This window comes from Balaenoptera physalus, assembly GCF_965194825.1.
Source record: "Balaenoptera physalus genome assembly, chromosome: 15".
Classification (NCBI taxonomy): Eukaryota; Metazoa; Chordata; class Mammalia; order Artiodactyla; family Balaenopteridae; genus Balaenoptera; species Balaenoptera physalus.
In genome coordinates this window covers 79,348,671-79,374,788 of record NC_138894.1, presented here as the reverse complement: position 1 = coordinate 79,374,788, position 26,118 = coordinate 79,348,671, and the positions used below count along the sequence as shown (strand labels likewise).

Genomic DNA, 26,118 nt, shown 5'->3' with positions numbered 1-26,118 from the left:
AATAATTGAGAGGCTTGTGAGGAAATCATAGCCTAAGGAAAACAAGGAAACATTGGCTATTCTCCTGACTTTGACCACCTTTTAGATTTCTAACTTCTTTTAAAAACTCAGGATCCAAAATGATACGTATCAGGTTAACAGCAGGAATATCCCACCTCATGTGCCAAAGCCAGCGGATGCTTTCAGTTCTTTCTTATGTGCGTTTGACAGCCTGTGCAATCCCTCCCTCCCACTGCTTCCAGAACCAGACTGTCTTCCCAGCCCACTGACCCTCTCAGTCTTCCTCACTCCTTTCCTCTCCTCTGCCCAAGATCCCACACAACTGAGCCCCACAGTGTGACCCAGACCAGCTGTGGAGCTCTACACTTGCCAAATTACTCTCCGTCTCACCTGGATGTCCCAAAGGCACCTCAATACCCCAACATACCCCCAAGTGAAGTCCTCGTTTTCCCTCATAAAAGCATCCTCTTCTACCCCTATTCCTTCCAGAGTTGGTAGCACCATTCTTCACGCACTCACCTTCCCCCACACATACCTAGGAGTTACCACTGATGCCAGTCTGTCTTCTAAGTAGCTCTTGATCTCCCCCATCTCTGCCTGCTCATCACCCTGCTTCATTCATAACAATACATTTACTGAGCACCTGCTATGAGCCAGGCTCACAATGTCCCTTCTACTCTTCCTTCACTTGGCTAATTCATATTCATCTCTGAAGACTCAGATTAGCCTCCTCCAGTCCAGGCTCTCCCCTTCTTCACGCCTCCCCTCCTTTTCAGTGATCCTTCTCAAGCCCCCAAGGCTTCCTTTATCATCGTGCCACATCTGGACTAGGTAACACAGGTAGAGGCATCACATATGAGGTGTCTCCATAACTCCCACCCAGACTGTTAACTCCAGGATGCCAAGGACCACATTTATTTGCTTCTGCTCCTAGGACTAGTACAGGACCTAACAGAGTAGCTAGTACTCTAGTATGATCATTTTAATGACTGAAAAATAATACATTTACTATAATTTACCTAATCATTTCCCACTATGGGATATTAAAATTACCCCCTCCTTTTGTTTTTGGATATATATATGTTTCTAAGATAAGCATCTTCATGGTATTTATTTCTATATTTTCTGAGTCTTTTTAAAAAGTGACATTTTAGAACACAGCTTGTTAGATCTGCTTTTTAACGTAATCAACACCACGCCTTTCATTATGAGACTAAACACTTTTTATTTTTGCTATTGTTACAACTGTGGTGATACTGACGTCCCATTTACATCCTATTTTTTTAATTCCTATTTTTATCACTATTTGAAAAAATTTTTAATCTTTTACTATGCTTTAGAAGGTAAATGTCCTATATTTAATACTACTATTATTTTAAAACGTTCACATATACTCATAATTCCACATTTATCTAATTATTCTGATTAATGTTTGTTTCTGTGATCTTGGTTTCTTTCTATGTTTCTTCTAGTTCATTTCTAGGCAACACCTTGCCTCCCACCAATTGAAGGGCTCTGTCCTCAGTGCCTTATACTGAACCATTTTTACATCCCTGAGATCATCATAAGATAAATAAATAAAATTAGCATTTATTGAATGCTTACTATGTGCTGGTCTCTGTGTTAAAGTACTTTAAAAGTATTATCTGATTATCTCCAGGTGAGAGATGAGGGGACTTAAGGCACCAAATGTTAAGAAACTTGTCCTGGTCACACAGTGGACCATGATGGGGCTGGAATTTCAGCCCGAGCAGTCCAATTCTGAAGGCTGTCTTGTTCTGAGCATGAAACTGTGTTGCCTCCTGGAATTGATCCTATTTGGTTATGACAGACTCTTCTTTTCACGTAATGCTTAATTTTATTCACTGTTATTTTAATTAAGATTTTAACAACTATATTTATAAAAGATATTCAGTTATAACTTTTTTTTTCATTTTTGTAATTAAACACAAATACAAAAACAGGCCTTGGGGTTAGAGTCACTTTTGTCTTATATAATGAATTAGGTAGGCTTTCTATTTTTTTCTGGGATCTGTAACAGTTTATATAAAATGGAATAATCTATTCCTTTATTGTTGTAAAGAATTCACCATTAAATCCATCAAGTGAAACTAGCTCCTCTTTTGGGGTAGGTTACTCAGTTTTTTCCCTTGTTTAATATTATCTTCAGATTTTCTATTCTTTTTTTAAACATCTTTATTGGAGTGTAATTAACTTTAAAATGTTGTGTTAGTTTCTGCTGTATAACAAAGTGAATCAGCTATATGTATACATATATCCCCATATCTCCTCCCTCTTGTGTCTCCCTCCCACCCTCCCTATCCCAGCCCTCTAGGTGGTCACAGAGCACCGAGCTGATCTCCCTGTGCTATGCAGCTGCTTCCCACTAGCTCTCTATTTTACATTTGGTAGTGTATATATGTCCATGCCACTCACTTCGTCCCAGCTTCCCCTTCCCCTTCCCATGTCCTCAAGTCCATTCTCTACATCTGTGTCTTTATTCCTGTCCTGCCCCTAGGTTCATCAGAACCATTTTTGTTTTTTTAGATTTCATATTATGTGTTAGCATACGGTATTTGTTTTTCTGACTTACTTTCACTCTGTATGACAGACTCTAGGTCCATCCATCTCACCACAAATAGCTCAATTGCATTTTTTATGGCTGAGTAATATTCCATTGTATATATGTGCCACATCTTCTTTATCCATTCATCTGTTGATGGACACTTAGGTTGCTTCCATGTCCTGGCTATTGTAAATAGTGCTGCACAATAGACATTGTGGTACATGTCTCTTTCTGAATTATGGTTTTCTCAGGGTATATGCCCAGTAGTGGGATTGCTGGGTCATATGGTAATTTTATTTTTAGTTTTTTAAGGAACCTCCATACTGTTCTCCATAGTGGCTGTATCAATTTACATTCCCACCAAGAATGCAAGAGGGTTCCCTTTTCTCCACACCCTCTCCAGCATTTATTGTTTGTAGATTTTTTGATGATGGCCATTCTGACCGGTGTGAGGTGATATCTCATTGTAGTTTTGATTTGCATTTCTCTAATGATTAGTGATGTTGAGCATCCTTTCATGTGTTTGTTGGCAATCTGTATATCTTCTTTGGAGAAATGTCTCTTTAGGTCTTCTGCCCGTTTTTGGATTGGGTTGTTTGTTTTTTTGATATTGAGCTCCATGAGCTGCTTGTATATTTTGGAGATTAATCTTTTGTCAGTTGCTTTGTTTGCAAATATTTTCTCCCATTCTGAGGGTTGTCTTTTCGTCTTCTTTGTGGTTTCCTTTGCTGTGCAAAAGCTTTTAAATTTAATTAGGTCCCATTTGTTTATTTTTATTTCCATTTCTCTAGGAGGCGGGTCAAAAAGGATCTTGCTGTGATTTATGTCATAGAGTGCTCTGCCTATGTTTTCCTCTAAGAGTTTTATAGTGTTTAGCCTTACATTTAGGTCTTTAATCCATTTTGAGTTTATTTTTGTGTATGATGTTAGGAAGTGTTCTAATTTCATTCTTTTACATAAAGCTGTCCAGTTTTTCCAGCACCACTTATTGAAGAGGCTGTCTTTTCTCCATTGTATATTCCTGCCTCCTTTATCAAAGATAAGGTGACCATATGTGCGTGGGTTTATCTCTGGGCTTTCTATCCTGTTCCATTAATCTACATTTCTGTTTTTGTGCCAGTACCATACCGTCTTGATTACTGTAGCTTTGTAGTATAGTCTGAAGTCAGAGAGCCTGATTCCTCCAGCTCCGTTTTTCTTTCTCAAGATTGCTTTGACTATTCGGGGTCTTTTGTGTTTCCATACAAATCGTGAAATTTTTTGTTCTAGTTCTGTGAAAAATGGCACTGGTAATTTGATAGGGATTGCACTGAATCTGTAGATTGCTTTGGGTAGTACAGTCATTTTCACAATATTGATTCTTCCAATCCAAGAACATGGTATATCTCTCCATCTGTTGGTATGATCTTTAATTTCTTTCATCAGTGTCTTATAGTTTTCTGCATACAGGTCTTTTGTCTCCCTAGGTAGGTTTATTCCTAGATATTTTACTCTTTTTGTTGCATTGGTAAATGGGAGTGTTTCCTTAATTTCTCATCATTAGTGTATAGGAATGCAAGAGATTTCTGTGCATTAATTTTGTATCCTGCTACTTTACCAAATTCATTGATTAGCTCTAGTAGTTTTCTGGTAGAATCTTTAGGATTCTCTATGTATAGTATCATGGCATCTGCAAACAGTGACAGCTTTACTTCTTCTTTTCCAATTTGGATTCCTTTTATTTCTTTTTCTTCTCTGATTGCTGTGGCTAAAACTTCCAAAACTATGTTGAATAATAGTGATGAGAGTGGACATCCTTGTCTTGTTCCTGATCTTAGAGGAAATGGTTTCAGTTTTTCATCATTGAGAACAATGTTGGCTGTGGGTCTGTCATATATGGCTTTTATTATGTTGAGGTAGGTTGCCTCTATGCCTACTTTCTGGAGAATTTTTATCATAAATGGGTGTTGAATTTTGTCAAAAGCTTTTCTGCATCTATTGAAATTACCATATGGTTTTTATCCTTCAATTTGTGAATATGATGTATCACAATGACTGATTGGCATATACTGAAGAATCCTTGCATTCCTGGGATAAACCCCACTTGATCATGGTGTATGATCCTTTTAATGTGCTGTTGGATTCTGTTTGCTAGTATTTTGTTGAGGATTTTTGCATCTATGTTCATCAGTGATATTGGCCTGTAGTTTTTTTGTGTGTGTGTGACATCTCTGTCTGGTTTTGGTATCAGGGTGATGGTGGCCTCATAGAATGAATTTGGGAGTGTTCCTCCCTCTGCTATATTTTGGAAGAGTTTGAGAAGGATAGGTGTTAGCTCTTCTCTAAATGTTTGATAGAATTCACCTGTGAAGCCATCTGGTCCTGGGCTTTTTGTTTGTTGGAATATTTTTAATCACAGTTTCAATTTCAGTGCTTGTGATTGGTCTGTTTATATTTTCTATTTCTTCCTGGTTCAGTCTCGGAAGGTTGTGCTTTTCTAAGAATTTGTCCATTTCTTCCAGGTTGTCCATTTTATTGGCATATAGTTGCTTGTAGTAATCTCTCATGATCCTTTGTATTTCTGCAGTGTCAGTTGTTACTTCTTTTTCATTTCTAATTCTGTTGATTTGAGTCTTCTCCCTTTTTTTTGTTGATGAGTCTGGCTAATGGTTTATCAATTTTGTTTATCTTCCCAAAGAACCAGCTTTTAGTTTTATTGATATTTGCTACTGTTTCCTTCATTTCTTTTTCATTGATTTCTGATCTGAGCTTTATGATTTCTTTCCTTCTGCTAACTTTGGGGTTTTTTTTTGTTGTTGTTCTTTTCTCTAATTGCTTTAGGTGTAAGGTTTTGTTGTTTATTTGAGATTTTTCTTTTTTCTTGAGGTAGGATTGCTATAAACTTCCCTCTTAGAACTGCTTTTGCTGCATCCCATAGGTTTTGGGTCATCGAGTTTTCACTGTCGCTTGTTTCTCGGTAATTTTTTTTTTGAAGTAAAGAAAAAGGTGGAATTTAATCTTTATTTACAGGACACTGCAAGGTATGAAATTCCACATAGAAATAAGAAGCCCATTGAGAGGAGAAGCTTCATACAGTATGTACAGTTTGGAACTGTTCAAGTATAGTTTCTTTGTAAAAAGTGCTACAATAACAAACCACATGTAAAAAGAGTTCTTAGTAGAGAAACAGTAAGACAAACTTCTACCAAACATAGTATACAACAAACAACTTTATGCCTCAGAGGTACAGTCTAAAAGCTGAAGGCCCCAGCAGTGCCATCCTGAACTTGGAATGTATACCCTTCAGAGGTAGTTTCCAGCACAACATTTTGATCTTCCTCTTCTTCCACAGAGAAATACTTCTCAATCAAGTTTAATGAAGCTTTGTACACAGACTCATTTTCATGGTTTTGTAGAGCTTCAATTTTGTCCAAACCTCCACATTCTTCAATCATTATACTAAGTTTCTCAGTTTCACCTAGTTTCTCAGCAGCCTGAAAGATATCTGAAATGGCAGCCAGAATAACCAGAATAATTTTGGTGTCTTTTGCAGTTAGGAGGTTCATCAATGGTTCTATTATGCCACAATGAACAAGGTATACGATCTGCTCAACTGTTCCGCCACTTGTATAGTTGGTCACAGCCCATACAGCTTCCTTTTGTGTCTTAAAGTCTGTCTTAGAGAGAACGCCAACAAGGAATGGGACTAATCCATGATTTACGACTTGTTATATCTTGTCCTGGCGGGCAGCCGTGATGTTTGACATTGTCCACGTAGCTTCCTTCTGAATATTAGTTTTGGAGTTTGTTAGCAGGCTGGGAAAGATGGCAAGTGCTCCTGCATCCATTACAATCTGAGTCTGTTCATCTGTCCCAGTGACAATATTCCCTATGGCTCTTAGCATGGGAATCACAATTAGCAATTCAGTAGCTCCTAAAAGCTTCAAAAGTTGGGGTACAACCCCAGTATTCACAACCATTTCAATCCATTCATTTGGACCACTGGTAAGGTAGGAAATAGCCCAGCAGGTATCAGCTAAAACTTCTGGATCATCGTGATGCAGGAGACGAACTAAAGTAGGAAGAATTTGCTCAACAGCGTCTAAGGGGGGGTGCGGGATTCTTGTTGCAACAAAGATTTGAAAGTGTCCAGGTAAGATTACGTAAGTAACCACATGCTAAAGATGACGTATCAGGAACCGCCAAAAGTGCCAAGAGCGGGTCAACTGCACCATACTTAATAACCAAGTCTCGGAAAACTGAGCCATCACCTGCAATGTTTCCTAGAGCCCATACAGCTTGTTCACTGATGTGAGCATGGGGAGATGCCAACAGAGAAATGAATGCTGGGATAGCACCTCCATCTACCACAGCCTTGGTCTGTTTTGATGTCCCGGAAGCAATGTTAGTGACGGCCCAAGCAGATTCAAACTGAATGGGACTACAGTCAGTTCTGCCCAAGAAGGACACAGTTTTGGAATCAAACCAGCCCAGATTATGCTGTCTATGGGGGGCTGTTTTTCCCTAGAAAGCAGTTTCCTAGCAGCTTGAGTACCTTGGAGCTGGCTTTCCAAATTGTTGCTATTTATGCCTTTGACAATGTCATCAACAGACCAACTTACAGCACCCTGGTTGTTGTGGTTTTCCTGCAGTGGAGAAGAAGCAGCATCTGGAAAAGAGCTGACATTTCTCCTTTTCAGCATCTGGTCATCCTTCTTAGCTTTCTGGAACTCCACATTAACCTCTATTCAGTGCTGCCTCATTTCTGTACTGTCTTTCCCCTTGTTTCTGAATCTGTTAAGGCAGGCAGCTGGTGAATTAGCATTCTCATTGATGGACATGGTTATGAGACAAAGGGAGAAAGCTACACAGCTGGCTCAAGCTTCCACAGGAAGTGGTGTGGGGCGCACAGGCTGAGGATCAGCTGCCCTCAAAATGTCCACCACGGTCAGCCTGAGGACGGTGTCTCTAGGTAGTTTTTGATTTCCTCTTTGATTTCTTCAGTGATCTCTTGGCTATTTAGTAGTGTATTGTTTAGCCTCCATGTGTTTGTATTTTTTACAGTTTTTTTTTCCTGTAATTGATATCTAGTCTCATAGCGTTGTGGTTGGAAAAGATACTTGATACAATTTCAATTTTCTTAAATTTACCAAGGCTTGATTTGTGACCCAAGATATGATCTATCCTGGAGAATGTTCCATGAGCACTTGAGAAGAAAGTGTATTCTGTTGTTTTTGGACAAAATGTCCTATAAATATCAATTAAGTCCATCTTGTCTAATGTGTCATTTAAACTTTGTGTTTCCTTATTTATTTTCATTTTGGATGATCTGTCCATTGGTGAAAGTGGGGTGTTAAAGTCCCCTACTATTATTGTGTTACTGTCGATTTCCACTTTTATGGCTGTTAGCATTTGCCTTATGTATTGAGGTGCTCCTATGTTGGGTGCATAAATATTTACAATTGTTATATCTTCTTCTTGGATTGATCCCCTGATCATTATGTAGTGTCCTTCTTTGTCTCTTGTAATATAGTTTTTATTTTAAAGTCTATTTTATCTGATATGAGAACTGCTACTCCAGCTTTCTTTTGATTTCCATTTGCATGGAATATCTTTTTCCATCCCATCACTTTCAGTCTGTATGCATCCCTAGGTCTGAAGTGGGTCTCTTGTAGACAGCATATATATGGGTCTTGTTTTTGTATCCATTCAGCCAGTCTACGTCTTTTGGTTGGAGCATTTAATCCATTTACATTTAACATCATTATCGATATGTATGTTCCTATTACCATTTTCTTAATTGTTTTGGGTTTGTTTTTGTAGGTCTTTTCCTTCTCTTGTGTTTCCTCCCTAGAGAAGTTCCTTTAGCATTTGTTGTAAATCTGGTTTGGTGGTGCCTAATTCTCTTAACTTTTGCTTGTCTGTAAAGGTTTTAATTTCTCTGTCGAATCTGAATGAGATCCTTACTGGGTAGAGTAATCTTGGTTGTAGGTTTTTCCCTTTCATCACTTTAAATATGTCCTGCCGCTCCCTTCTGGCTTGCAGAGTTTCTGCTGAAAGATCAGCTGTTAACCTTATGGGGATTCCCTTGTATGTTATTTGTTGCTTTTCCCTTGCTGCTTTTAATATTTTTTCTTTGTATTTAAGTTTTGATAGTTTGATTAATATGTGTCTTGGCATGTTTCTCCTTGGACTTATCCTGTATGGGACTCTCTGCGCTTCCTGGACTTGATTATTTCCTTTCCCATATTAGGGAAGTCTTTGACTATAATCTCTTCCAATATTTTCTCAGACTCTTTCTTTTTCTCCTCTTCTTCTGGGACCCCTATAATTTGAATGTTGGTGCGTTTAATGTTGTCCCAGAGGTCTCTGAGACTGTCCTCAATTCTTTTCATTCTTTTTTCTTTATTCTGCTCTGCGGTAGTTATTTCCACTATTTTATCTTCCAGGTCCCTTATCCGTTCTTCTGCCTCAGTTATTCAGCTACTGATTCCGTCTAGAGAATTTTTAATTTCACTTATTGTGTTGTTCATCATTGTTTGTTTGCTCTTTAGTTCTCCTAGGTCCTTGTTAAACGTTTCTTGTATTTTCTCCATTCTATTTCCAAGATTTTGGATCATCTTTACTATCATTACCCTGAATTCTTTATCAGGTGGACTATTTCCTCTTCATTTGTTTGGTCTGGTGGGTTTTTACCTTGCTCCTTCATCTGCTGCATATTTCTCTGGCTTCTCATTTTGTGTAACTTATGACCCCTTTAGGGTCTCCTTTTCACAGGCTGCAGGTTCGTTGTTCCTGTTGTTTTTGGTGTCTGCCCCCAGTTGGTGAGGTTGGGGCAGTGGCTTGTGTAGGCTTCCTGATGGAGGGGACTGGTGCCTGTGTTCTGGTGGGTGGGCCGGAATCTTGTCTTTCTGGTGGGTGGGGCTGCATATGGCAGTGTGTTTTGCGGTGTCTGTGAACTTAGAATGATTTTAGGCAGCCTCTCTGCTAATGGGTGGGGCTGTGTTCCTGTCTTGCTAGTTGTTTGGCATGGGGCGTCCAGCACTGGAGCTTGCTGGCTGTTGAGTGGAGCTGGGTCTTAGCGTTGAGACAAAGATCTTTGGGAGAGCTCTCGCCAATTGATATTACATGGGGCTGAGAGGTCTTTGGTGGTACAATGTCCTGAACTCGGCTCTCCCACCTTGGAGGCTCAGGCCTGACACCAGGCCAGAGCACCAAGACCCTGTCAGCCACACAGGAGGTTAATTAACTGTGTGTATACTACATCTTCTACCAAAACTGCTGTTTCATGAAGAGGCCTCCTAGAATCACCTAGAAAAAACCACCTATGTTTTCTTAAAGGAGTTTTATGGTTTCAGGTCTACGTTCAAGTCTTTAATCTGTAAGCAAAAACATCATACTCTGCAATTCTGCTGCAAAGCTTATAGACTTCCCTGTACTTCTTCCACTACTTGGAGTGGCAGTAGACATTGGGCTGGCTGCAGTATAATTCATCTGTGGCTTAAATGGACAGGTCACTTGCTGGCTTCATTCCAGATAGCTCATCTCTGCTCTAAGAATAATTGTAGACCTGGCTGCATGTCCCGCATAGAGAATGTGTGGGTAGAGTTGGTGCGGTTTCTGCGGCGGTGGCCCGGGACATGCTTGGAAAGGGGCGGGTGGGGGCCTGAGAGTGTCTAAAGGGAAAGGGTGGCTGGGCGCGGACGGTGGTGGCAAGATGGCACGAGCCTGACTCTCTCTAGATTTTCTATTCTTATTGAACCAGTTTTCAAACTTTAATAGAAAACTATAAGTTTTGTTAATGTTTTCAGATTTATTAGCATATATTTTGAATTACATACACTTTTAAGAAATAACTTTGTATCTATTCTTGTTTTTACTTGTGGTTTTTTTTCTCTTTTTCTATTAGATTTAGTGGAGTTATATTTTATCAGTTCTTTTCACTGTACCTGTTTGCAGACAGACTGATATCATTTGTGCTTTTATCTTTATTACTTCCTCTATTTTCCTCTTAGAATTTTATCCTTTGCCTATATAGCTTATATTTTATGCTTATTTTTCCATTCTTTTCTGATAATAAAAATATTAAAATTATGCATTTTCCCATAAAGTACTACTGGGGCTGTATAATATATCCCACTATGAAGCACTTCACAACAACAGCAAAAAAAATGCAAAAAAAAACCAAGAAAACAGATTTTTCTTTCATTTCCCTCACCATTTTAACATGTGTAGTAATAGTTTCTATTACTGAACAGCATCAATAAAAATGACTTATCAAAATGTAATTTTCTATTATGATATAACCAGACATATGAAGCTCATTGCTGTATCACTCTAAGGTTGTTGCCGACTCATTATATTATATACAGTGAATATATACATAGTGTACTTTCTGAGTACAGTTCTAGCATTACTTCTCCTTACTAGCTGCTTGTTTTTAATTTATGACCATGGCATCATGGAACCAATTGTTTTCTGTCTTCTCATTGGTTTCTGGAAGGTTTTATGACAGCTGCGTACACTTCTTGTATATGTATAAGATCACAGATGCGCTTTTTATTTGTTATCCTAATTCCTGGTGTCACCATTTTTTTTCCTACTCTCATTTCCTTTTGTCCCATTTTATTCATACACTTTTTTTTTTGGCCGCACCATGCAGCTTGTGGGATCTCTGTTCCCCGATCAGGGATTGAACCCGGGCCACGGCGTGAAAGCACCAAATCCTAACCACTGGACCACCAGGGAACTCCCCATCCACTTATTTTAAATTTTATTTTATCTTGTTGCATTTTATATGTTTAAGTAAGCTATTTTATAGTCCTTCTGGAATAAGATGGGTATAAAATAAATACAGTTTACAAAATTAAGAAAGTGACATTCTGGACTTTTTGGAGTATAAAGTAGCTGATTTATGTAAGTAGGCTTAAAAAAACACTCTGCTATTTAAGATGGGCAAAATCATGGTCCCAGTGCCAAGAAAAATCAATTCAACATGAAAGGCAACTCAAAGCAATCAGAAAATTCTTTGCCATATTTGTGTTTCCTTTGGAAGGTGATGGAGATGGCCTTTTCCACTGCTGAGATTCCCCACCATGCCGCCATACACCCCTGCCTCCTGGCTCAGAACAAGGCTGGCCTGCCTACATTCCCAGAATGGAGTTACCTTTAAAAATTCTTTGAAGTCTGCGTGTTCATCTGTCTTCTGCTGTAACAGAGCTGCTCCATTCAGCTGACAGCTGCAGAACCGGATGTAAGCCTGCATGTGGGACAGCTCAGCTGCCAGGATGTCCCCAATCATCTGCACGGGCATCTTCTCACCCCCGGTCTTCTTCCGTACTCGCAAGGCCCTGCAACCAACACACACTCTCACTTCCCATTTCTAACTGAATGTGCTTTGCAAATGAAGGATGAATACCTTGCGAGACTAACTGTAATGACAACCAGTGAGTTACCTAAAAATCTCTGGCACCATGAGGGAAAAGTCAGGAGGAGGAGGCAGCGAGGGCCTAAAGCCCTGCCTGCCCAGCCAACCTGGGTGAGCTGCTAGAAAGAAGAAGAAAATGAAGTCTGCGCACTTGGGTGTTCCTAGGTCTTTGGAATTGTTTTGGATTCAGCTTAGTTTCTTAGCAAAGTTTCTTTTGAAAATTTTCTAACTTGTTTTCAGCTGAAGCAAGAAGAAAGAAATTTCCACCCTCTGTAAGGGAAAAAGGGGAGCAGGAGCCCACAGAGGCCAGGTGTGGAGGCGGCATCGTTCCCAGAGAGATGCTGAGCCCCAAGGAGGGCGGAGAGGCAGCAAGCGCTGGGACTGCTCATGCCTCCCCACAGGAGCCTGTCCTCACGGGCGTAAGGGACAGAAAATCACCGAAGGGAATGGAATTTCACTCTGGACTTAGGAGAGTGCCAGACCAGCCAGTTATGTCTAGGCCATGAGCTGCAGCTTCTCTCCTGACTCTGTCTGATGCAGAGTCAAGTATATTTTGGAACCATATGTTGACATATTGTTTGTTTAATGATTTAAGTTTTCCTTTGCTTAATCAAATATTTTCTTTGTTATATTTCTTTACTTCAATAATTATGCATTTCAGAGTTAGAGAGCATTTCATAAAATGATAATAAAATTAAAAGCCTGAGGGAGGGACTTCCCTGGTGGCGCAGTGGTTAAGAATCCACCTGCCAACGCAGGGGACATGGGTTCGAGCCCTAGTCTGGGAAGATCCCACATGCTGTGGAGCAACTAAGCCCATGCGCCACAACTACTGAGCCTGTGCTCTAGAGCCCGCGAGCCACAACTATTACGCCCGTGGGCTGCAACTACTGAAGCCCAAGCACCTAGAGCCCAGGCTCTGCAGCAGGAGAAGCCACTGAAATGAGAAGCCTGCACACCGCAATGAAGAGTAGCCCCTGCTCACCGCAACTAGAGAAAGCCCGCATACAGCAACGAAGACCCAACGCAGCCAAAAATAAAATAAATAAAATAAATAAATTTATATATATAAAAAAAAGCCCGAGGGAACAGAAAACATTGAAAGTTCTTTGCTAAGCAGCCCTGGCTGCAGAGAGTTAGGTGTGAGTCTCAGCCCCGGGGCTGGGGGCGTCCGCTGCAACGACAGGAGATGCTCACGACTCACTTCAGCAGCTTCGTGTTAGACATGATGAGCTCCTTCCAGTTCACAAAGATCAAGGCCATTTCTCCTTCAGTGAGAAAACCTGGTTCTGCCATTCGTTTCTGAAAAACCTAAATTCAGAACACAAGGGAAAGAAGTCAGCTTAAGTGCAGTACACACAGCCTGTGTGGTCTAAATAAAACATTATCTTCATACACTAAAACTAGGAAGATCATGGCACTTTTTTTTTTTTAATTTTTATTTATTTATTTATTTATGGCTGTGTTGGGTCTTCGTTTCTGTGCGAGGGCTTTCTCTAGTTGTGGCAAGTGGGGGCCACTCTTCATCGCGGTGCGCGGGCCTCTCACTGTCGCGGCCTCTCCCGTTGCGGAGCACAGGCTCCAGACGCGCAGGCTCAGTAGCTGTGGCTCTCGGGCCCAGTTGCTCCGCGGCATGTGGGATCCTCCCAGACCAGGGCTCGAACCTGTGTCCCCTGCATTGGCAGGCGGATTCTCAACCACTGCGCCACCAGGGAAGCCCAAATCATGGCACTTTTAAATAAACATATTGTGACTGTTAAATTTTAAATTGCAAAATTTCCCTACTTTTTGCTCTTTCGTCTCCTATCAGGGCTGATTCTAAGGACTGAATCCAGCAGTCTCATCAAGAGGAGGAGATTCTCATACCTACCTCCTCAGGGTGTTAAACAGGCTAAATAAACCGTGGGCATAAAGCACCCACACACTGGAAGAGCCTGAAGCACTGAGGGAGCATGACCGTGGTCAGGCGGAGCACCTCAGGGGTCTGGAGGCAGTTGGTGAGAAGTGCACCAGAAGAAAGAGTCATGCCTTCTCCTATCCTCAAGACTGGCCACCAAGCACATGTGGATTTCAGAGGTTAAATAACACTTTGGTAATCCATAGCACTTAAGGTTTCACAAAGCTCTGATATGCACATACATGCATATGCTGGTGTGTGTGTACATGCACACGAGTGGGTGTACATGCACACGTGTGTGTGTGGGTTTCTCAATTAACTTCATAGATGATGTAGGTCATGCTGACTCAGGTATTATTATTCCCAATTGACCCACGAAGAAATAAAAGCTGAGAGAGTAATTTGCTCAAGGTCACAAAGCTAGAATGTGGAGGAGCCAGAACTAAAACAACTTTTTGATTCTAAGTTCAAGTTTCCACTGAACAACTAGGGAATGACTTTAAAAGCCTTACAGAAATGGTGAAGTCATCTGAGACAACTCTTCTCACGTGAAATCTCTCCAAAATACACATGACGTTACCCTCCATTGAAACTGTTCTAAATTAATGTTTACTGCATTGAGTTGAACCTGGATTCAAAGAACTCAGATAAAAGTGCCTCTACGGTTCCAGAATCAGACTGAAGATGTCTGGACACTCTTATGAGGGAGAGCCCTGGAAACTAGGTCGATCTGCTCTGAGGTTGCTCCTGAAGGCCAGGGAAAGCATCTGATTGTCTGTTCTTTCATTAGCTGATTAATTTATGTTACTGTTTATTCGTTCTGCTTACCTGCTTTGTGCCAGCCTCAGTGAGGTAAGCAGAGGAGGATGAGGTGGCTGGGTCCTCTGGGGACCTCCATGGGGCCCTCCATGGGAACAGTAATGAGAAGCCCTTGCCTGTGGGCAGTGCTTTTTACCCTAACCCCCTGACCCCAACATGATGCCTCACCCCTCAGAGCGTCTTGTGAGGTGCACAGAGTGAGAAGAACCAAGCCCAAGTGGTTAAGAGGCCGGCCTGAGACGGGGACAGCACCTGGCCCCCGTTCACCTTCTGTGCTAGTCAGAGCGGTTCTCCACACCCATTACAACCCCTTAGGACTGGAATCGGACCAGCAGCAGGGCTGACACTCATAGGGGTTAATCAAAAAGATGGGCTTTTCTTCCAGGCCATCCATCCTGGTGAGGGAAGTGCAGACATAAACACACCTGGCCACACATAAATTCAGTCCTGTTGGGAAGGCCTGTAAAGGGCCAGGCTACGTTTGGGGTGTAGGACGAAGGACACACAGTCTCTGCCCTCAGGAGCTCACAGGCCGGGGGAAGATAGACGTTATCAACCGAGAAGTGCAGGACAGTGAACGTCTGAGAGGAACGAGTGCGCCATGTCTGAGATCCCAGCCCGAATTCAGGGGAGAGAATGAATCGGGGGCAGGCCTTGCTGGGGCAGATGCAGGACTCAGCTTCTGCACCGTGTGCTCTCGAGGTCACGGCCACGTAAACAGTGTACCTGTTGGGCCTGAGTGGGGACACCTGTTCTTTAAGTGTTTTTTTTTTAAACTGGTCTCATCTGAGGGCCCTGACACATTTCGTGGGAACTGAAAGCCATGGAAACAAAAGCATAATAAAAGTATAAAATCTTACTTTGTTTGCTCAAACGCGAATCATTTAAAAGTGCCACTCTAACGGCCGTTGTCTGCTTAGGGGTCGCTGGCAACATTAATAGTCACAAACACAGTAAATATATGAGATTTGGGAGCTATTTTACAGTACGCTGTTTGGTTTTCCAAACTGATATAAAGGTTAGGTGAACACTCCCACTGCCTCACAATTCCTCTGCAAATAATTAAACTTTATGAAAGCGTCAGGTGCCAGAAGAGCAGTGCAGACATCGTCAGAGAAAAGTCTGAGGCAGATACATTTGCTGTAGAGCCTTCCCACCTACTCCGTACCCTGGTCTTTCCTGATGGGGCCTCTACCACATCCGACTGAGGCACTGAGTGCCTTTTCTCTCTCTCTTCACTCTGAATTACCTAATCTGGAGAAAGAGCTGACTTGAGATCCTCAAGGCCTCTCCAAGGGTCAGAGGAAGCATTTTGAGGGTGTGAGCGCTCCCGTCACTGCTTGAGAATTCCCTCGCCAAAGGTGGTACCTCGCTACGAGGCCCCACCGCCTAAGGAGCCGGCAGAGCCCGCGGCGCCCCTCACTCACCTCCACGACGAGCTGCAGGTCATTCACGTACCGCTCCTCAGTCTCAATCAGCTCATGAATGTAGCCCTGCCTTTTCCTCTCCACTGGCTGCATGGTGTCCAGGGTTTGGAGATCTGCACACCCTGTGGAAAAGCAGGGTAGAGTTTCAAAATATTATTTTACCTTCTTCGGAGAAAACAGACATGAATCATCAGATACACGGGGTTTGCAAATGCTGCTGGGAAAGAACCACACGGCCTGCCAAAGGGCCCTGGGACTCAGGCGAACAGCGCACACCTGCGGAAGCGGGATTAACCACCGGCCACTCCAGAGCCGCAAATTAGCAACGCCTGTAACTAGTTGCAACGCCTGCGATGCTCGGTGCGGTCCCAATTTCTTTTCCAAATAAGTAATGACAGAATGAAGGATTTTCAGAAATGGCCTCAAAGAAACCAGAACTGTGCAGAGCCTTGTGAAGAATCCACACTATTCTCACCATCTTGAGACATTTTCAAAGTATTGTAATGATTAAGTGAACCAAATGCTGGAGACCAGTGTTTTCCAAACTGCAGGTCATGAGCTATTGGTGGGCCAGTCTATCGATTTTTTTAAACAAAAACAAAACAAAATAAATAACTAGAAACTACCACGTGCACAGGATCTGTAAGTATTGTCCTGTGAAAATTTTTAGTTAGGTATGTATTTGAGGATGTAAAATGTATTTCTCACTGTGAGCCACTGTTTAAAAAATGTTTGAGAAACATTTCTCTAGATTTCTCAAAGTTAAGTGCTCAGTTAGGAAACCTAAAGTCTCCAGGGCCCAGCAGTTCTCAGCAAGAGCACTGTCTTAACCCACTGGAACAAAGAAATGGTGGTTTGGGGTACACTGCAGCCACGGGGGCTTTGAGGGCAGTCCCTGGCCATCGCGCATGGCATCGGAGTGAGAAGTACCATAGTCACTTCCGATCAATGTGCAGGCACATGGGAGCTGAGCTCACTGTCGTGCTGGGAAGTGACGTTAACCCAGAGTCATTCAGTAAGAAGCTGAGGGTCTGCCTTACACCCAGTGGGAGGGGAAAGGCCTCAGAAAGCCCCTCCTCAGGCAAAAAGAAAAAGCAGGTAGGTGCCCAGCAAGGGACAACGTGAGGCGGTAGCAGTGCACGTCCGAAGCGGGAGAGACGGGAGGCAACACGAAGGTCTGGGGAGTGGAGGACACAGGAGCAGGGCCGGCCCTGCGGGAACTCTGCAGCCCGCAGTGTTCAGACCGAGGCAGACGCCCTGCACGGGGACAAAGGCACAGAGCCACAGAGGCGGAAAACGCCAGGATCAGACCGGCCTTTTAAGGGGGGGTTCTCTTTCTGTTTTTGATTTTTTATGTATTTTGTATAGATTTGGGCTTTCAGAGAGTCCTCATGAAGACAGCTGTTCTATTTTCTGCACATGCTGCCGACAGCTTTAAAAAAAATTACTCCCACAGTCAAACAACAATTGAATAAGGCAAAAGTCACGTTTGGCGCTACCAAGATGAAATCGCAGTGCCACTCATGTTCAGACTTATCCAGCTTTTCAGGGGACTGTGTTCCATCCTGTTCCGCCAAGGAGACGTGCAGGAATGAGCGAGAGCTGGGGACGAGCAAGGCTAACACAGCTCCCTGCCTGACCCGGCTGTGTGCAGCCAGGAGGCTGGACGCCAAGGCCGACGTCTGACGGGGAATGTTGCTGATCACATCGTCACCCAGCTGACGCTGGTGGAGCAATCGCAACAGCTTCTAACGTTGCCCTACCACTTTGCTAGTGGTTTACAAATCTCGGTCCTTCACATTCTGCCACATCCACATACTATCTCTACTATTATTTATGTAATATTTTTGTTCATGTTTGAGCTAAATGTCTAGGAAATCATGGGTTTGATGTGTTGGTTATGTTTCTTCTAATAGTCACTACCATAAACATATAACCATTAAAATAAATCGAGTCCTCCTGGGCACTATTTTGTGGGCCATTGTGTTGTGCACCACCAGGATATCACACTTTGGGAATCAATGATTGATGTTAAAACCCACAAGCATTGGCCTATCTATTCAGTATCTTGGGATAATAGGAAAAGTCTCAGGTAGTTTATCGTTTCTAAGGCTGGGACGTACATGACATTAGCTTCATCAGGATGAATGTGGGACAATCCTTGTACTCCGCTAGCTGACACCTTTGCATTTCATTACAATAGTTCTTAAATTTTTATTCTCCAAGTTTCCAACCTGACCCCTACCCCCACTTTCAGATGCTCTCACCTTTGACATAAGGGGAAAAAAAATAAAGGCACGATGCCCCTTCTACTTCCAGCCCCATCTCCCTACTCACTCATCCCTGTACTTCCTTCCCGTGCCAGGGCGTGAGGGGATCCCTACTTCTTCTAGAGCCAGCATCCCTAACCCGCCCCCTCCTGCAGGACCCTTCCCTGCCCTTCACACTTCCATCTTCAGCCTTCACTGGTCCCTCTAGTCTGTGAACATGGTTATGTGTCCCTCCTACCACAATATTTAAAACAAACAAGCACCCTTCCTGCAACCCTGCTCCCTCCACAAACACCTGTCTCTAGTCTCACTGCCAAATGTCTGACAGTAGAGGGGTCTGACACTCACTCCCCCCACCCCCAGCTCTCTCTGTCACTTCTCCAACTTAAGGTACTCTGGTTTCTGTCCCACCACTCCACTGACACTGCTCTTGTGAAGGTAATGATGACCTTGAGCATCGCCAAATGCAGAGTACCCCTTGGGAACTGGCGTCCTGCACCTGCCCAGAGCCCTGACACCTGTAATGAGCTGCTGCTTTCAACACTCGAGTCTCTCCCTCAGCCTTTGTCACTCTCCTCTTTCTGGTGTTTCCTTCTGCATTTCTGCCTCTGACTGCCTCCAGGCTCTCTGGTCCCCACAATCCAGCAAATACTAAAATGTGTTCCTGGCATTCCTGACCTGCAAGGTCAAACGAATCTGGCTTTGCATTTCTCTGCTAAGGTCACAAGGCACATCTGCATACTATGCTCTGAGAAACCCTGCTCTAAAGAAACATTTAATTTGAGTGAACCCAGAGTTCCCAACACTTATTTGACCATAGAACCCTCTGTTTTGAGGGGAGAGTGAATCTTTTGAGAACTGAGGAATTAGGGTTTGTGGATAGAATACACCCCTCTGCCATCCTCTACACCTGCACTGTCCAATACAGTAGCCATTAGCAACATGTGACTACTGAGCACCTGAACCACGGCCAGTCCAAATAGAGAAGAGCTGTAAGTGTAAAATATACACCAGATTTCAAAGACCCAGTAGAAACATTCCAGAATGTAAAATAATGCATCAGTACAAAAATTATTATACCGATTACACATTGAAATGATAATATTTTGGATAATGCTGGGTTAAGTAAAAATAATTATTAAAATTAATTCCATCTGTTTCTTTTTACTTTTTAAAATGTAGCTGCTTGAAAATTTTAAATTACATATGGGCTTGTATTTGTGACTTACATTATATTTATATTGAACAGCTCAAGCCAGCCTCTACATTTTTTATCATGTTCTTTCCCTGACAGAATGTTCAATGACTTCTGTTTTTTGCAGAATGAAGTCCTAGCTCGGGGGGAGCACAGGGCTTCGGAGTCTCCGTAATCCAGCAGCAGCCTGCCTCTGACCATGCAGCCCACCTTCTACCCACCCTGGCCTGGGCTCAGTCCTCATGATGTGCTGTACAAACTGTCCATGGCCTGGCTGTTTCCACTCCTGTTGTTGCCTCTGTCCATGGCCCTTCTCTGCACAGAAGCCATCTCACTACCTCTTCAGGGTGCAGCTCACATGATCCTACTCTGGGGAAACCTTTTCCATCCCCGTCCCCAGACTGCCTCTCCTTCAAGTTTTCATGGTACTGGCTTGCATCTTTATTTTATTTTATTTTTTGCATCTATATTTTAATACTTCCTACAATGTAACGTGTATTGTAGTTCTTCTGTATATAGTTAGTATGTCCTTCTCTCCCAGTGGAGGTTAGGGACTGTGTCTAACACAGTCTATAATATCACACTTAGCAATGTTTTGACCACCGAGGTCAGGAAATACTTGTCGAGTGGAAGACTATTGTGTTGTCCCCAGACCCATTTCTCATCTTTCCCCTGCTCTGCTCCATACTGCAAGGAGGCCAACCTCTAAGGCTACTTTTGTCAGCTCTTTTCTTAGTTGACTTCTGCCTGGGTTTGGCTAATAAGAGGAGACTGAAGACTACAGGGTGGACTGGGGAAAGAGTCCTCCTGCCAGAATGGTGAGATGACAAGAAAGCATTTAGTCCCTGCTGGGTAAAGAACAGAAATGCTGGGGCTGCATCTCACATAAATGTGGAGTTCAAGAATTCCTCAACTGATGAATTAACACAAAAATTGGTCCCTGGCTGGTGAGAACTTCAGGGTGCTTGGCCAAAGAAAATGTACAACTGGTCTGGAGGGTCATTCTCAAAACCTTGGTTCCACAGAATTTACAGAGAAAAACTAAGTCTCGTTAAAGATGAGTTCAAAGTAAAAAATTACAAAAAACAAGGAACAATCAACCATTCATAAAAAACTGAGGATTAGAGCAAAAGGAGATGTAAAATATATATATGTTTAAAATAACTCGAGACATATATGAAGGATTTGAAACCCTAATTAGAATCTAAAAAACCCAACAAGAAGATTTGAAACAGAAACAAATAAAAAGGTAAATATTATCAAGGAAATAATAAATTAATAGATGAGGCAGCAGATCAAACACACTGGAGGAAACAATTAGTAAATCTGAAAACAGAGCTGAAGAAATTACTTAGAATGCAGCCCAGAAAGACAAAAAGATGGAAAACATACAATGAAAGCTAAAAGATATGGAGGATGGAATGACAAGGCCCAACATACATCTAATGGGGGTCTAGGAGGGGCGAACAGAAGGAAAGGGAAGAGGTAATAACTGAGATTATAATGGTTGAGAATTTTCTAGAGTTGATGAAAGATATAACTCCACAGATTCAGGAGGAAAAATGACTCCTGATTAGGGAAAAAAATAAAAATAAACCCATACCTAGACTATAAAACACCAAGGAAGAAAAAATTTGTTGAAATAGTAAGAAAAAAGAGCAGAATAACTATACAGGAACAGCAATCAGACTGGCTGTACACAACTCAACCCAACAATAGGGAGTGTTGAGAAAAAATAACTGTCAAACTAGAATTCTAATTACACTATTGTTCATGGAAGAGGGAGAAATAAAGGTATTTTCAGGCAAAGTTTGACAGCATTTACCACTAGCAGATTTGACTAAAGGAACCATTAAAAAAAATGTACTTTGGGAAGAAAAAAATTGAATAAAAAGGAAAAAAAGAGGGGCTTCCCTGGTGGCACAGTGGTTGAGAATCTGCCTGCCAATGCAGGGGACACGGGTTCGAGCCCTGGTCTGGGAAGATCCCACATGCCGCAGAGCAACTGGGCCTGTGAGCCACAATTACTGAGCCTGCACGTCTGGAGCCTGTGCTCCGCAACAAAAGAGGCTGCGATAGTGAGAGGCCTGCGCACCGTGATGAAGAGTGGCCCCCGCTTGCCACAACTAGAGAAAGCCCTCGCACAGAAATGAAGACCCAACACAGCCATAAATAAATAAAAATAAATAAATTTTAAAAGGAAAAAAAGAGATGTAAGGAGTGGTAGGAAAAAAAAATAAGAAAAAGGAATGGTGAGCAAAAATACCAGTAATTATGTGAAAAAAAAATTATTGACAGTAAAAATAACAATAATAATAATGAATAAGTTGGTGGGATAAATTCAATGTTAATTTTTTTAAAAAGAAGCAAAGAAAATGCATGGTAAATAGAAAATGTCAAATAAGCTAGATATAAATAAAAGTATAAAATAGTTCTAATAAATATAAGTGGCTTAAATCTGTCAGTTAAAAGAGAGACTCTAGATTGGACAAAAGAATTCAGCTAGATGCTATTTACAAAGACACCAGAAACGTAAAGTTACAGAAATGTTAGAAGTAAAGGGCTGCGGGACTTCCCTGGTGATCCAGTGGTTAAGAGTCCGTCTTCCAATGCAGGGGATGCGGGTTCAATCCCTGGTCAGGGAACTAAGATCCCACATGTCACAGGGGAACTAAGCCTGTGCGCTCTAGAGCCTGAGTGCCACAATTAGAGAGCCCACGTGCTGCAACTCCTGAGCCTGTGCACTCTGGAGCCTGCATTCCACAACTAGAGAGCCCACATGCTCTAGGGTCCCCACACCAAGACTAGGAAGAAGGCCATGCACTGCAGTGAAGAGCCCACATGCTGCAACAAAAAAAAAAGATCCCGCATGCTGCAACAAAGATCCCATGTGCCTCAACTAAGACCCAATGCAGCCAAATAAATAAATAAATAAATAAATAAATAAAAGACCTAAAAAAAATAAAGGGCTGCAAAAAACTATACAAATGCAAAATATAAAAGATCAGTGGGGGAAGATTCATTAGCAACAAACTAGGCTTCCAAGGATCTGTATAAGATGACATCACAAACAACTCATGAAAATATAATAACTCTTATTTGCAACTAATGGGAGAGCCTCAAAGTGAGAAATAAAAGACTGATAGAATTACCTCCCTGATAAATTGGGAGATTGGGATTGACATATACATGCTACTATATATAAAATAGATAACAATAAGAACCTGCTGTATAGCACAGGGAACTCTACCCAATACTCTGTAATGGCCTATATGGGAAAAGAATTTTAAAAAAAAGTGGATATATGTATATGTATAACTGATTCACTTTACTGTACACCTGAAGCTAACACAACAGGTGGATTGATACTTTCCTTCTTCTTACACCTCACATTCAATCCACCTGTGGCTCTATCTTCAAAACAGATAATAGTGGTCCATAATCTGACCACTTCTTACCTCATCCACCACTGTCCTTCTGATCCAAGCCACTGCCATCTTTTGCCTGGACTGCTGAACGAACCTCCTAACAGGTCTCTTTGCTCTGCCCCCTGCCCCCCAACCTCCAATTTAATCTAGCAAGCCAGAGCTATCCTATTAAAACATAGCAGATCATGTCACTCCTTTGATCAAAACCCTTCAATGGGTTCTTCTCACTCTGAGCAAAAGCCAAATTTCTTACAATCAGCCCACAAGAGCCTAAACGGCCTCCCCCATCTCCGCAGATACCTCTCTGTCCTCATTTCCTCCTCCTCCTGCTCCTCCCTTGTTCCAGCCACACTGGCCTCTGTGCTGTTCCTCAAGCATTACAGGCATGCTCCTTGCATGTCCTGTTCCCTCTAGAATGCCTAGAATGATCTTCCAGGTATCCACATGGCTTCCTCCAGATAGCCATCACATCTTTCAAGTCTTTGCTCATATGTCACCATTTCAGAGAAGCTTTATCTGAGTAACCTGTTTAAAATTGAAGTCCCTCTGGATCCACCTCTCCCCACCCAGCACTCCCTTTCCCTAACCTGCTTTATTTTTCTAAGATACTACATACTTAATTGTTTTGTTTGTTTTCTGTCTTACCCTACTCAAATGTCAGCTCCAAGAGGGCAGGAATTTTTGTCTATTTTATAATCTGCTATGTCCCCCGTGCCTGACACATAATAGGTTTTCAACAAGTATTTATAGAATGTGATATAAAGATACACTCTGATATAGTACACTGATATTAACTATAGGCAGTCAGAGAGAATGATGAAAACTTCCTGGGAAGTACTTTCTGGTAGACAGGAAGAATGGGAAAGTAGGAAAAATGAGAGATCATGGCTACTACCATGTCAAAGTTCCCAGAGGAATAATTAGCGGTAGGCTGGGCCACAAGACCCCCGACACTTGTGTTTAGGATGTGGAGACTGAGAGACAAAATATGAATAATGAATAATGGTTATGAAAACTGTGTCCCACTACAGCTGGGAACCACCGTTCTAAATTACAGTGCAAGCAAGCAAACAAGATAGCTTAGAAAGGAGGAGAAAGATCTGCGAAGATTCCAAAAAGTGAAGGACAAAAGGCAATTTGTGATGACTGATACAAAGAGGGCTTGTTCAGATTATGTCATAAAGTCCCAGAATAGTCCTTGCCCATTCTGAGGAGACCAACGCCTCTGAACAATGCTATTCTCTGTGTGCCCAAAATTAAGAGCCAGAGTATCACATAATGGTTTTCAGTCTGTGTTTAAGCTCAGTGAAAAGATGAGATTTTAAAAGTAAATCCAGATGACTCAACTGCATGCATTTTCTGAAGGCTGCCTTTAATACTGAAGTTTCATCAGGGCACTGGAAATTACTGGGTATCTTATTTTGTAAGAGAATCGCCTTTTATCTGCTTGGCAAATATTTACTGAGTGCAAACTGTGTACCAGGTAGCATGCTCCCACCATGAAGCCATACGTACTTGTGGTTTCGTTTTGGGAAATTTAAATAATTCTTGAACAATTTTTTTGTGTCTTTTTTGACGGCTGTCAAGTTCTATGTCATCAGGTGTTAGGTTGCTTGTTTAAGCACAAAAAGGGCTATTTTTGTTATAAAATTGGGGTGTTTGTGTGGTTCTAATGCTGCAGACCATCAGAAAGCAAAATATTTGACTATCAGAAAATAGACACATTCTAGAACTTACAAAAGCAGCTCTGTTGACAAATGCAAGTGGATTTGCATTTATCAAAAAAAACCAATTTTTTTATTTTTATTTTTGAATCTATGGTAAAATGTTATAAGCCTAAGGACAGCAAAGACCCCCCCAACAGTAGACAAAAGTGCAGATTTTGGCCTCAGAAAGCAATTAGTTCAAGCTGATTTTTGCATCACCTTCTAGTCTGCCAGACTTGACCCTGTATCACTGACTCAACTATTAATGTGCTATTCAGAATATAGAATATTACGAAGAGATGTCATGAAACAGTAGTTTCTTCATGTTCACCCAGCACAGAACTTCCAGTTTTAACAATACTAATAACCAACATGTGTGTCACAATTTACAACCTCTGATCAATTCTCTGATTAACAAATATAACTTTGACTCCTACTGTATAAATACATGGAGAATCTGAAGCTTTGGTGGTTAAGTAACTTACTGTAGAATTTAGAGCTACTAAATACCTAAATCTAGGTCTCTTGATTCAAGTCTTACACTTTGAAATGCCAGGCCACTTTAAATGATGCTTACACTGCAATCCTATTTGAGGTGAAACTCTGTGACAACAGCGTGTACAAACCTAACCTGGTCTTATGCTTGTTGAACTGAATTCTAGAGGAAAAAAGGTTTTAGTATAAATACTTGGAATGCCAAAGAGCCCAAAGCACTGAAAACCAACAGGGCCCTTATTTGCCTTTAACTCTTTTTTGTGTCTACGTAACATAATTGGTCCCTTTACATACCCTTCTACTTGGTTGCATATGCAATTAACAACTTGTATCTAACAGCTAATTTCAAACAGACTGTACCCTTCAGTGCTCTGTATCAGTACGCCCATTACTACAGTACTGACCTGGGGCAACAGGGGTTTCATATGCACATATGTTTTTTTCTTGGTATTACTAAGCAGACTGCTACACCTCTACTTTACCCAATGGTATGATTATACAACCCATATTTTCCAACTTGTTTATGACTACATAATACTATGCCCCAAACTGCTGAGTCTAGGACACACTAATTCTATAGCACTGCCTGACTCTGATTTCGTGGTGGTTAACAGATGACCACTGGTGACACAGGGATCCCAGTAGCAGGTCCTCCCAGTACCTTGAAATGTAACTTGACCAGCCTGGATTCATTTAAAGCAGTTAATTCTCTTTACTCTCTTCTCACCTATATCTTGGAATTTAATGATGATTGTTCTAATTTTGTGATCTGAAGTAACAGCAACTCCAAGTTAGTGAGAAGTGGCGAAGAGCACCAGCTTTGGAGTCAGATGCTGACACAAGTTTTAACTCCATCACTTACTAACCCAGACACACACCCAAAATGTTTAGTCCATCACTTAGGACACA

General features: G+C 41.8%; 1 protein-coding gene and 1 pseudogene across 20 annotated transcripts in view; both read right to left on the bottom strand.

The window, feature by feature from the left end:
- Positions 1-26,118, bottom strand: part of ITSN2 (intersectin 2) — a gene marked incomplete at its 3' end in the record, with an annotated part of 203,066 nt that overhangs the window by 8,542 nt on the left and 168,406 nt on the right. For 18 of the 19 annotated variants that reach the window (XM_082427412.1, XM_082427407.1, XM_082427414.1 and 15 more), the window contains 3 exons: positions 16,116-16,237; positions 13,177-13,283; positions 11,712-11,895 (listed from right to left, as the gene is read on the bottom strand). In XM_082427412.1, coding sequence (XP_082283538.1) covers positions 11,712-11,895; positions 13,177-13,283; positions 16,116-16,237 — 413 coding nt within the window. The remainder of the gene's footprint in view (positions 1-11,711; positions 11,896-13,176; positions 13,284-16,115; positions 16,238-26,118) is intronic. The other variant, XM_082427413.1, reaches the window with a different exon arrangement.
- On the bottom strand, positions 3-11,705 carry LOC309644074 (importin subunit alpha-1 pseudogene; annotated as a pseudogene). Its single transcript has one exon. The product of its transcript is annotated as an importin subunit alpha-1 pseudogene (transcript).